The sequence below is a fragment of the Cynocephalus volans genome, chromosome 1 (assembly GCF_027409185.1).
Source record: "Cynocephalus volans isolate mCynVol1 chromosome 1, mCynVol1.pri, whole genome shotgun sequence".
Classification (NCBI taxonomy): Eukaryota; Metazoa; Chordata; class Mammalia; order Dermoptera; family Cynocephalidae; genus Cynocephalus; species Cynocephalus volans.
Genome location: NC_084460.1, coordinates 160,348,401 through 160,361,068, shown reverse-complemented (window position 1 = coordinate 160,361,068; position 12,668 = coordinate 160,348,401). Strand labels below are relative to the sequence as shown.

Sequence of the window (12,668 nt, the reverse complement as noted above, 5' to 3'; positions counted from 1 at the left end):
ATACATCTATTGGATATACTTGAGAGAGAATTAAAAACCAGAATTAAGAAATCGATTCCATGTATTTACAATTGCTGAAAGGAAAAGATGTTTCCATGTGTTATTTGAAATAATTCTCATCAATTTAAAGATATAGACTATAAATTAACAAATACTAAATTGTCTATGGGAATATTGATAAAATACTTCCACAAGTGGGAAAATGTACTTTCATATTCAATGTGCTTCTATTTGACATTTATATAAAGTTTAAAGGATAACCACTCTTCTTTGTAAACATTAGAACAAAAGATGACTTTCATTTGAGGCTTCTCTAATATATATTTAATGTAATGATAGTTTTCAAATTTCAAAATACTATTTTTCTTCATTTTTGTGCTTCTATGCTTAAGTACATCTGAAAAATAGATGGCCCTGAAAAATCACATTTTTTTCTTATTCTGAGCAAAATATTTGACCTTAGACAAAGTGTTCTAAAATGACATCCACTGTGGATGGCTGTTAAGGGGTCCACACACACAGATTCAGAGGTATTTCACCATTCTGAGATGAGAAGCCACGATACTGTATAATGTACAATTTGTTAAAAATGTAACCAAGGGAAAATATTCATTACTTGCTTCCTTTCTTCTTTTACAGATATATAGTTTTAGAAGGCTCTATTATAATATTGCATGTGGAATTGATGCAAAAGAAAACACACCTTGTAACAGGAAAATGTATTGGCATAATTTACTCTGTAGTCCATTTATTCTTTCTACAGGTTAATTCTTTTCAAGGTATATATATACATTTACGAGGACCATACTTATTGTATAAACTTGATGTTGTGATCTTGGCCTCTGTTCCTTTTACAGGTATTCATTTAGTGGGCTGCTGTGCATTAGCAAAGGGCTGTCACATCTCCTGGGCTGAGTTTAATTTTGTTGTGCATGGCACTTCTGTTAGGTGGGCTCGGCTTTGTTGTTGAATAAACTGAAATCATCCAAGTGTTTCATTTATTGGGCTGAACACTTCAAGTGTTGTGTGTGTGTGTGTTTAATTTTCAGCCATTAACCTTTGTCATTGATACCCAACTCCATTTCTAATACCTTTATGACTGTTCTTTAAATGACATTTCTGTTCATGTTTCAGCCAATCAGTGAGCAATAGCTGGCAGACGGTGGCGAACCATGTAAAGACCACCCTCTATACTGTGAGAGGACTGCGGCCCAATACAATCTACTTATTCATGGTCAGAGCAATCAACCCCCAAGGTCTCAGTGACCCAAGCCCTATGTCAGATCCTGTGCGCACACAAGGTAATTTCAATAGCTATGAACATGCCTGATTCTGGAAGGAAGCATCAAACAGATATTCAAGAGCAAGGGGATTGCATGAGGAAAAGGAAATGTGCCTGCATCACTTTTTATAATGATTCACTAGACTTTATCCATGAAGAGAAGAAAGCTTGTTATTCATCTTGGTGAGGTGTGTTCTCTTTCTGGAGCTTTCAGGATCTATTCAGTAAAAAATAAACAAAATAATTGGGTATATCTACAGAGGAAGAGTGAATCCACTAAATTAGGGCTCAATTATTATATGCCAGAGGGAGGAAAGATGTTTCTCCTTCTTTGAAATTAATTATACAATAGCAGAGTAGTAAAATTTAATAAATAGATGTCCAGATACGGGTATCAGAATTATTTGCTATTGTTCAGGGATTCTGTTTTTATAGTGCAATGGTTTGCAAAGTGTAGATCCCAGGTAAACAGCATCTGCATCACCTGGAACAGTTAGAAACCGATTTCTAGGCTCCAACTCAAAAGCTCTGGAGTTGGGGCCCAGTGTCTGTTTTAACATACCCTCCAAGTGATGCTGATGCTTAAGTTTGACAACCACTACTACAATGTATTTTAATAAATCATGTATTCAAAAGAGTAATTTGTCTCAGAAAGCAGTAAACCAAGCCTTCCTGAGGCAAGCAGGCATGCAATTCCTTCGACTAATATTTTTTAAAAACCCAGAATATTAAAATATAATTTCAAAATGAAGGTTACTTTATCTCATCTTTAGTAGTCTGTCTCTTTAAAGTGAGAAGTCACTGGCATCCGAGGTTTAATGTACATCCTAGTTTCCCTTCCTTCCCAAGAAGCAGGTGAAGGGAATTAATAAAGTAGAAATGGTGGCTTTATTACTGTTATAACCTACTTCCCATAGGGTTTTTGAGAAAGGGTTAATTATTTCTTATTTGTAAAAGGCTTTGAACAAGATATAATTCAAAGTAGTATTTTTATGCTATGAAAAGCACCATACAGCCATAAAATATTATTATAATTACAATGTAGTTCAGTGATGGTAACCAGCATGCTATTATAACAGAGAAAGGCGCCTTAAAGGAATCTAGTGAAATAGTCATCACGTGACTTTGTAACGTTGCTGACATGATGACAGTCAAGGGAGGAGGGAATGCCACTTTGCTATTGTTCTCTAAGCAGTAATGTGATTAATTTTCCATGATGATAAAGGGCCTGTAGGTAACGAACTTGTCTCTAGAGAAAGAAAAGGCACAACAAGGAATTTGAAGACCTGAAACTAGTTATATTTTACCTCACCTAGATCCAATTGTTTTTGGTGTGTCTGAATTTAATGAGTAAATTAAATTACTGAACTTGAAATGGAAGCTGTGTACAATTTTAAGTCAATAAATTATTGTCCCTGGATCATTTATACCTGTGCAATGCAGATAGATACCGAATGGGAGGAATTTTAGTGTGATTAAATCCATCAGACCTTCTTGATTGTTAAATAATTTTGCCAGCCACTAAATCTTGACCCATAAAATAACTCTTGGTGAAAAGGTCAAAAGAGATTAATGAAAAATTGTTTGTGATCTGGCTTGTTCCAGTTGAGAGACTATATACAGCAAAAGACTTATGTTTTCTTAACAGATACTTAATAGGAAAATTCATGTTTTGTGTCTAAACGTTAGGATCATTTTTCTGATACCAAACTTTCAGCAGCTATTCTGTAAGACACTTCTCAAGGAGCACTTTACTCTGTGAGCTCTTATTTTTCAAAGATTTTTAATACAATAGAATCAAGTAAATCTTGTATTTCATTAATGTTGCAAATACTGGTACTATCAACATCACAGCAGATCATACATATAGCAGCAAAGGTTAGTATTATTCACATAAAGGGACTTTTTTTTCTGAATCAAGTAAAGCTTCACTTTGTAGTTTACGTTAAGGATGAAAAAAGTGGAACTGGAAAAAAAAAATCACCGAAGAATGGTTCCCAATTATTTATGTCCCATTTTATGTTACTGCACCAAATTTGTTATAGCTGAGATATGCACTTAAAAATCATTTTGCAAGAGTATTGCATTGTGGCCTGAGAAAAATAGGCAAAAACAAGTTTAAGAAAATAAATCACTTTAAATTGGACTTACTTCCTTAAATAAAATAGTTAGAGAAAGAATTTCAAGTTAAAGTGCACAGTTAAAGAAGTTGATCTGAGTATGTGTGAAATCCAGTGTTTGAATCAAGTGATGAACTTAGATGTCTATAATTTATCATTTTTCTCTTAATGGACACATAAAATATAATGCATTGTATGGGGCAGTAGAGTGGTATTCAGGGAAAGGGTGAATAAGGAGGCATTAACAATATATGACTGAGAGTCTATCATTCTGAACATCCCCATTCTTCCTCCTGTCCCCTCCCCCTCTCTCTCCCCAAAAGCAGCTGCCCAACCTCTTGTCAGATATTACAGTACTGCTCAAAATGTGTTACTTCAGAGCATGTTATCAGTGTTCTAAACTTGTGTGTCAAAAGTATTTTTTGTGAATTTGAGGAGCTCTTTCCTCCCCCCCCCCCCCCCCCGCCATTTACCTTAATTATATAATTCACTTCCCCTGGCCCTGATTACTCTCCCCTTCATGCTTCAGATTGAACTAGGTCAAGGAGGAAGAAAACACAACCTGATAATTGGGACCAGGGATTCATCAAATTCCTAAACTGCAGTTTTCTGATAGGTCCCAACTTACTGCTTGGGGAGAATCCTTCAATATACCAACTACATAAAGCTGATCTCTAGAGAAGGCTTAGAGCACACATTTTATCCCTTAATAAGAAAATAAATGATCTCCCACAACAATATACCTGTATTTGAATGGAGATAACGGATTGTGATCACTCTTTTATTATTTTTATTTCAAATATCTCTCAAATTATGTTCTACCATTGTGATATATATATATATATATATATATATCCTTTAAATGTGACATACATATGTGATATATATATACATATATATCAAATATATATATATATATGCTTAAATTATTTTTGTTACAGAAGAGTTTTACTTTTTCTTCTGTTATTATTTTTAATAGCATAATTTTGGCTAACAAAATAAATGGAAATTTTACTAGCATGTTTAAAAATTGGGAGTGATTATCTTATCTAACTGCAGATATCAGCCCACCAGCACAAGGAGTGGACCACAGACAAGTACAGAAGGAACTAGGAGATGTCATTGTTCGTCTTCATACTCCAGTCGCATTGACTCCCACCACTGTCCAGGTCACATGGACGGTAAGTTTTCAAAGGCTATATTAATGGTAGTCTCTTTAATTCCTTTAAAGAAAATGAACAAAAAAGAAAAATGCAATAAACAAAGCAGAAAAAAAAAGTAAAACCTCACCATTTAAAATTAAGGTGTAATCAATGACAATAAAGGAAAATATTCAACAAATAAAAGAGTAAATTAAGTAATACAGTAAAAATGTGTTGATTGAACTACAAATATGACATGTTCTGTCTTCTGAATTTTCTAAAAAATTATTGAGATATAATTAACATATCATAATTAAGGTTTGCAACTCAATATTTTTAAAATATTTACTGAGTTGTGAAATCATCACCAAAACCTAGTTTTAGAACATTTCATCATCCCAAAATGAAATCCTATGCCCAATAACAGTCACTCCCTCATTTCTCCTACTTTAGCCCTGTGCAACCACTAATCTACTCTCTATTGCTATATATTTGGTTACTCTGGTTATAGGAATGAAATCATGCAATATGTGGCCTTTTGCATCTGGCTTCTTTCACTCAGCATAATGTTTGAAGTTCATCCACGTTGTAGCATGCATTAGTACTTCTGTTCCTTTCATTGTTGTGTTGTATTCCATTGTCTGGGTATACCACATTCTGTTTATCTGTTCAGTTCAGTTGGTGGACCTTTGAGTTTTTTCCACTTGTGGTTCTCATGAATAATGCTGCCACCAACATTTGTGTACAAGTCTTTATAGGGACATATGTTTCCATTTTGCTTGAAATACACCTAGGAATTATTGGATAATATGATAACTCTTTGTTAACATTTTAATGAACTGCCCAAATGTTTTACAAAGTGGTTGCACCATTTTCTTTTCCCACCAACAATGTTTCAACATTCTAGTTTCTCCCAAATCCTTGCCAATTTCTCTCACATTCTTGCCAACAATTGTTATAGTCTATCTTTTTGAGTACAGCCATTTTAATGTATATGAAGCAGTATTTCATTGTGGTTTTGATTTGCATTTCTTTAAGACCAATTATGTTCATCATTTTGATGTGCTTATTGGGCATTTATATACATATCTCCTTAGAGAAATATTTTCAAATTCTTTGTTGATTTTTCTTTGTCAATTTTTAAATTAGGTTATTTGTATTCTTATTATAGATTTAAAAGAGTTCTTTGTATATTCTGGATTCAAGTCTCTTTTCAGATTTATGACTTTCAAATATTTTCTCCTAGTCTTTGGGATTTTTAAAAATTTACTTTCTTGATAATGACATTTGAACCCCAAAAGATTTTAATTTTAATAAAGTTATCTTCTGAATTTAAATCAACCATCTTTACATTCTTTTACCTGAATTTTATACGACAGCATCAAAACATGTCTATAATATTAATAATTTGACATACGTAGTCAAAAGTTAGTGGACTTTAAGAAATAAATTGCTATTTTAATATGACGTAAGAATGTTCAAATGTCATGCATTATTCAATGTGTGACCTAATACTTTATTATTTCAAAATGCCGAATGTTTTGATCAGATGGTAGTCACTGCAGTGAAAAGAACAAATAGTATGAAAATAGGCATTTAGTCATACTAGAGAATATTAATAATACTTGTGTGTGTGTGTGTGTGTGTGTTTATGTCAATGATTCGAGAGGACCCAGAAATTGTTCTTCTCTGTGCCTAACACAGTTAGTGCCAGCTTATTTCTGCCCAAGCTGTTTCCATTACAACTTACAAAATTCCAGGAGGAATATATATTATATAAGGAAATATATAAGGATGATAGAAGAGCACATCTCTTCTTGAAGCACTCTATGTGGCAGAACTTGTATAAGTAATGGACATTTGAGTTAGGGATAGCTAAAAAAATTTTCACTTTAATTACAATATTTATTTAGAATGTATTTATAATTATGTCTCTCTTCTTGTTGTTATTTTGCTGTTATTTAAGTTAAAGAAGGATAATAGTCAAAAATTTTAATTTTTCATCCCTTGGAGTTCATTTCTTTAGGGAAACAACTATCTCACTATTTCCATCAACTCCCTCGACAACGAAGTTTGAGAAAGGAAAACTGGTTATTATTCATCATTTCTTGAGTAATTTAAATTTTAGGTACAAAACACAATGAAGAGAATTATTCCCAAGTTTTGTCAATAATAATTCCATTGAACAAATCCAGTTCAACAAGCATTTTTTGATAAACAATTATGTTCTGGATGTGGGGGAATGCTTTATAAAGAGACAAATATCTAGTTGAGAGAGACATAGTAATTCTTCATGGCATGGATAAATGCCTTAACAGTTGTATGTGCACACTGTATACAAAAACTTCAAAAGAAGAAGAAGTGTTTAACTCTATCTTCAAGCACATTATCCTTCATCTACTTCTATAAGGGGAAATATGAAGGAATTATCGTCCTAGAACAGGAGAACCTAAAATAACACTTAAGTTCATTTACTCCAATTCTACACTTTTATAAAAGGAAACCAATGCAGACAGGCTGAATAATATTCCTGATATCCTATGTCTACTTATAGGTAAAGACAGGATTATAATTACCTGACTTTAAATATGCTTTTTTTCTCCCTCACTTAAACATCCACTACCAAAAAAAAAAACCCTGTAGGTAAATATTTAATTGAAAGGAATAGCTTTTAAATGTGGCATCTAGAGGAATGATCCTAGGTGGTACATTTTGTTATTTCTTAAACCAGACTGCAGGATCAGTTACAGTTTTGGCCTAGAAGTGAAAATTAGGTACTATTTTAACAAAAATAAGAGTAACTTTATAATATTGTTAGATTAATTATGATTACTTAGAATTACAGTGTTTCTAATTCCATTTTTGATATAATTTTGCAAAGACATTCTATTTTGTGCCTATAATGGTTTTCATTTATCTATTCCCATGAAGGGAACATAATTACCTCGTCTTTTTTCTAATGGCATAGTAAAGGGTATTATCTGCCACGCTTCTTCCACCACTTCTATCTTTATGTAGCTTTGACTAGATGTGAAACTAACAAAACCAAGGAAACAGTTGTATTTTTAATAGCAGATTTTTCCACATTCTCAGTTGAAAGTCTGCTCTGTTGGGAGTTTTGAAAGGGCTTCTTTTATGCTGCTTCTAACTGTGGAAATTATTTTGCTAAGAATCACAGTCATTATGTTTATGAAGTTAATCTCTTTAAAAGTCAGTAAGTTTAAAAGAGTAAATCAAATTAAAACAAAATTACATGTCAATAGACTGGGAGTTCTTCCAGGAGAGGGACCTTGTCATATTCATCTCTGTATCCCAAGAAGCTTGTCATTACTAGTTTGCACATCTATCTCCCTCATGAGCTGTAACTTTCGTAAGCCTAGGGTCCGTTTCTTTCATTTCTGTTTTTCCAGAGCAGAGTGTCTATAATGAAATACCCTTTCAATAACTGCCTGTTCAATGATCAAACTAGTTGCTTTCATGCATTTTTATGTTTTATTCTTTGAAAAAAGAAGGAATTTAATTAATATCACAGGGTGTTATTCCCCATGAGTTTGTAGTTACACATGAGATAAGTATGTATTTGAGAGAGGTAAAGTTAGTGAAATAAAGTTCGTCTGGGGGTGGGGCTGGTTGCCAAAGAAATTGATGTTCGTGTAATATTTTCAACTTGCTAAATGTATAAGTTATTGAAATTATCACATTGTTAGCATTTGAGTTGCAGATGTGTTGGGGTTTAAGGGAGAACTATATTCCCCAGCTCATGTGTTTACCTTTGGGGCCAGCTAGGGTGGTTACCGAAAATCAGCAGGATTCAATTACCAAAGGCATATGACATTTGTACTAGAAAGACCACCCCCCCGCCCCACTCTCCCTCATCCACCGTGCCAAAACCAAACTAGAAGCAACAATAGTTAGCAATGGCTACTTTTAAAAAATGACTACTCTTATAGTGAGTGTAGGCAAAAATGGTAAGAAAATTGCTGTTCCACAAAGGAAAATTGCAATATGTGACTTACTAAAAAAATGATTATTCTAGTGTTATTTTTTGTTTTTGTTTCTATTTTGTTCAAGGGCAAAAAGAATCACATAACCTTTGCCAATTAAACATCACTCCACTGTAGCTGCAAAGAGTATTTCGGAAAACTAGAATATCAGAACTCAGCAAAAACCAGATCAGTCATTTAGCAGCTAAGCCCACCAAAGAAAATTCACTTTCGATATTCAGTTTAGATGGAGATTTTTTGTTTCAGTTTTTAAATTGAAAAGGTAGATATTAAGCATCTCACTTAAACAGTTTAATGAAAATGCTGATTTGAGAGCCACATACGGGCCTTTTTTTTTAGTATGTCCCTTCCTTAACAATAATGCTTTATCATTGGGCATCTCTAAAGCTTGCAAAGTGCTTTCACTTACATTAGTCATTTGGTTATTTCTGTGCCCCTAAGATATGGGTATTATTTGAGAAAATTAAGGAAACTGAGCCTCAAAAAGTTTAAGAGGCTGAGCTCTAATTCAAACTGAGACATATTACTGGAAGTCTGAAGTCCCTCTCATCATTTAGTTTTTCTTTTATGACAACGCGTTTATATTAATGTTTCAGAAAATACTAATTTTTTAAATTATACAAACCCATGGATTTGTGACCAGATTCTGATTGTAATCAACTCTAAAAGAAAATCTTCCTTCTTCTAGTCAGAATGTTTTTAATAAAACTAGTAATAAGTGCATGGTTTAACTTGAAAATGACCATCTGTCAAGATGAACTGCAAAAGTTAGTGTAGACATTTTTGTTTCCACCTGCAACAACAAATTTCCTTCTAAAAAAATGCATTATAACTGCCCCCAAACCAAGATAAACTAGTTATTAAGTAGGCCATTGCTATATACTGGTTGAACATGGTGTACTCCGAAATAAGCAAGGCCATGTTGTGTAGTAAACATTAGCTTCATAAAGTCCCTAAAACAATTAATTAATGAAAACCAAACATGGATAAAACCAATTTACCCTGATTTACAGACTCCCTTCATCTGGAAACAGCTGCTTAATGTTCTTCTTAAAAACACAGCTTGCTTCTTTCAGTATTAACAAGCTATTATTGTGAGTTATGTCTTTCAGTATATAAATTCACTTAAAGCAAACGCAGAGAAGTTTATAAAATGCAGGCTTAATGTTGTTTTAACATATGCTGCAAGGATTTTTTTGAACATTGACAGATTTGATGAAAGGCATCTCTCCTTGGATCTCATAAATTTAACTTTTGCTTCTTGGTTGCCTTGTGTTACAATGTCATAACAACTCCTGCTTTTCAGAAAATATGTCAGTTGGTACAAACACAAACTGGTAGCTTGGATGAGGACTCAAAGATCATAAGTTTCCATGACACACCTGGGCTCCCTTTTTCTTGATATAACCTCATACAAGTGCAGCACTAATTCCAGAAAATCTTTGAGAGTTAGAGAGCTGTCAAGTGAGTGACGGGATCTGTACTTGTTGCAACTCATCTGGGAAATCGGAATTAGCTCTATACAGAAACATACACACACCCATGCCCACCAACTTCATGGAATTTTCTAGCTTGGACATTCTAAGCATAGAAAAGTGTCCTTTTGTTCCATTGTAATTTTGATTGAGGTACTGCATTTTTAACTTTTTTAAGCAAATATTTTAAGCTAATATTCATTGATGTGCTGCCTTCACTGAAAAAATAAATAAAACAATGTAATGAAAGAAGAAATTTCAGAAGTTAATAGATGAAGGAATACCTTTTTTAAATAATAGGCTGACAATTGGATAATGAACATTTTAAAAAGCTGAAATAAATAACATCTCCATCATCAACTTCTCTATTTCCTCTCTCTCCACAACCTTCCTGAAATGAGATTATTCCATTTCTTCTGCATTAATCTTTACACTTTATTTGACAGTGAAATATGTCAAGTTTAAGGTTTCTTAGAATATGGCTATTAAACTATGATATGGGATATTAATTTGAGAAGGTGCTGTGATCATTTATGTTAAAACCAAGTGTCTCCAGAAACATGGCAAGACATTATAAAAATGTTTAAAAAGTTGAAAGTCTTTTTCTCCCTGAGGATAAAAAAAAACCCAGTAAAGATTGTTTAATAAATGTATAAAAAGAACAATGTTGTGTTTTTTATTGCGTATTTATTTGTATTTGATTTTCATGTACTTATTGTAAGAGTAAACAAAAATTTTTTTTAAAGTTCTATTTGATATGAGTTTTCACATTCAAAATCTCAGATTGTTATTAAAAACAGCTGCTTATCTTCTGTACTTCAATTGAAGGGATCGAGAAAGTTGCCACATTATGTCAAGAGTGGGACTATTGAAGGAGTCAGAAGTTGGTAAATTACTAAAAAGTCTTTCATTAGTATTTGGAAATGGGTATAAGCTTTCATATGCATTCAAAACAGATGCTTTAGCTTCATAACTTTAATCTCTCTCATGTGCTTTCTCCAGCCAGGGGATTTTATACATGCAGTCCCCACTCTATTCCCCCCAGATAAATTCTACTTGTTTTGCAGATCTTTGGGGGAATTTCTGTCTCTCCTTTCTCACTCAGTCAGCTTTCTCTCCACTACAGGCTTTCTTAGGTCCTGATACATCTCATTCACAACATTTGGTTGTGTTTATTTGTTATAGTTGTAGCTTGACCATTGTTTGGGTGATTATTAGATAACACCCACCTTCCACCTGAACTCCAAGCACCATGAGGTCAGGGACTGACTCTACCTTCATTGTCCATGTTATCCCCCGAGCTTAGCAGAATTCCTGGCACCTATGAATAGGAACTCAAGAAGTATGTTTTGAGTGAGTGAAGGTATTTGTGAATGGACAAGAGATGAGAATGGAAATTCCTGACAAATGGCACATTACACGTGAAACCACAGGAATGGGAATTGTTGAATGCAGGGGAAGGGCAAGCAGATGAGAAATGAAGATAGAAAAATTTGCAAGTCTGGTCCTTGACAGGCCTTTGCGCTAATCCAAGGAATCTGAATTAATTACATATAAAATAAATTAATTATGTATTTGAATTAATTATCTTAGATACTGTGAAGTATTTTAAAAAGGGGAGAGAGTTGCTCCACTCTTCATTTTGGAAATTGTCTTAGGAGCAATACGAACTTGGAATTGGAAGACTTTATTAGAAGCAGGGAGATGGGTTAGAAAGCCAGGCTGTCACACAGATGATAGTTATAAGGACGGTAATAAGGACAAGAGAAAAGAGTGTGGATCCATTGTGATGTCTGCAATACTTCCCGTTAGTTGCAAATGCCCTTTGCTATGTTTTTCAGGTTGACCGCCAGCCCCAGTTTATTCAAGGATACCGAGTGATGTATCGTCAGACATCAGGCTTACCGGCAACATCTTCATGGCAGAATTTAGATGCTAAAGTCCCGAATGAGCGAAGTGCTGTCTTAGTCAATCTGAAAAAGGGGGTGACTTATGAAATTAAAGTTCGACCATACTTTAATGAGTTCCAAGGAATGGATAGTGAATCTAAAACAGTTCGTACTACTGAAGAAGGTCAGTATTCAGGTTTCTAACCTCAGCCAAACTTATACCATCATTAAACCAACTTCTGTTCTGGTTCAAGTTCATCATCTGCCTTAGAAGAGTAGAAAGAGATCATCTAAAAGTGAATCCAAGAAATGTGATTTTCTCCTTTTATTCTGAGAATTCCATAGAATCTGACAACTAAAAACAGAATGACACTGAAGTCATTTGAATTTTTCTGAAGTAAACATTTGCCCCAAATATTATGTTTTTCAGTATACTTGAATTTGATTATAATGTATTCCCATATTTTTGTGTAGATTTAGCTCATTTGGTTTCATTATAAGACAAGCAGCTGGAAACACAAGAATACAGGCTGTTCATTATGACTACTCTTTTTTTGGTATAGTAAAGTGTGACATTTTATTTTATAACCCTCTTTTCCCTGTGGGTGCCGCTAGTCTAACCCATAATTTGTAATTTGAAAGGCCACTTGCATGTTTTCAGTAGCTTTCTTCTTAGTGAAGTTACCTCCCTTTCCCCGCTTTGGAACTTTTCTTACCTAGAGATACTTTAAAGTCAGTCTGTGATGGACGTGAGAT

At 33.8% G+C, this 12,668-nt stretch overlaps 1 protein-coding gene across 1 annotated transcript in view; it reads left to right on the top strand.

Moving 5' to 3' along the window:
• The window catches only part of ROBO2 (roundabout guidance receptor 2), a 600,911-nt gene that overhangs the window by 488,375 nt on the left and 99,868 nt on the right, over positions 1-12,668 (top strand). The window contains exons 13-15 of the mRNA XM_063077978.1: positions 1,135-1,301; positions 4,462-4,583; positions 11,865-12,096. Coding sequence (XP_062934048.1) covers positions 1,135-1,301; positions 4,462-4,583; positions 11,865-12,096 — 521 coding nt within the window. The remainder of the gene's footprint in view (positions 1-1,134; positions 1,302-4,461; positions 4,584-11,864; positions 12,097-12,668) is intronic.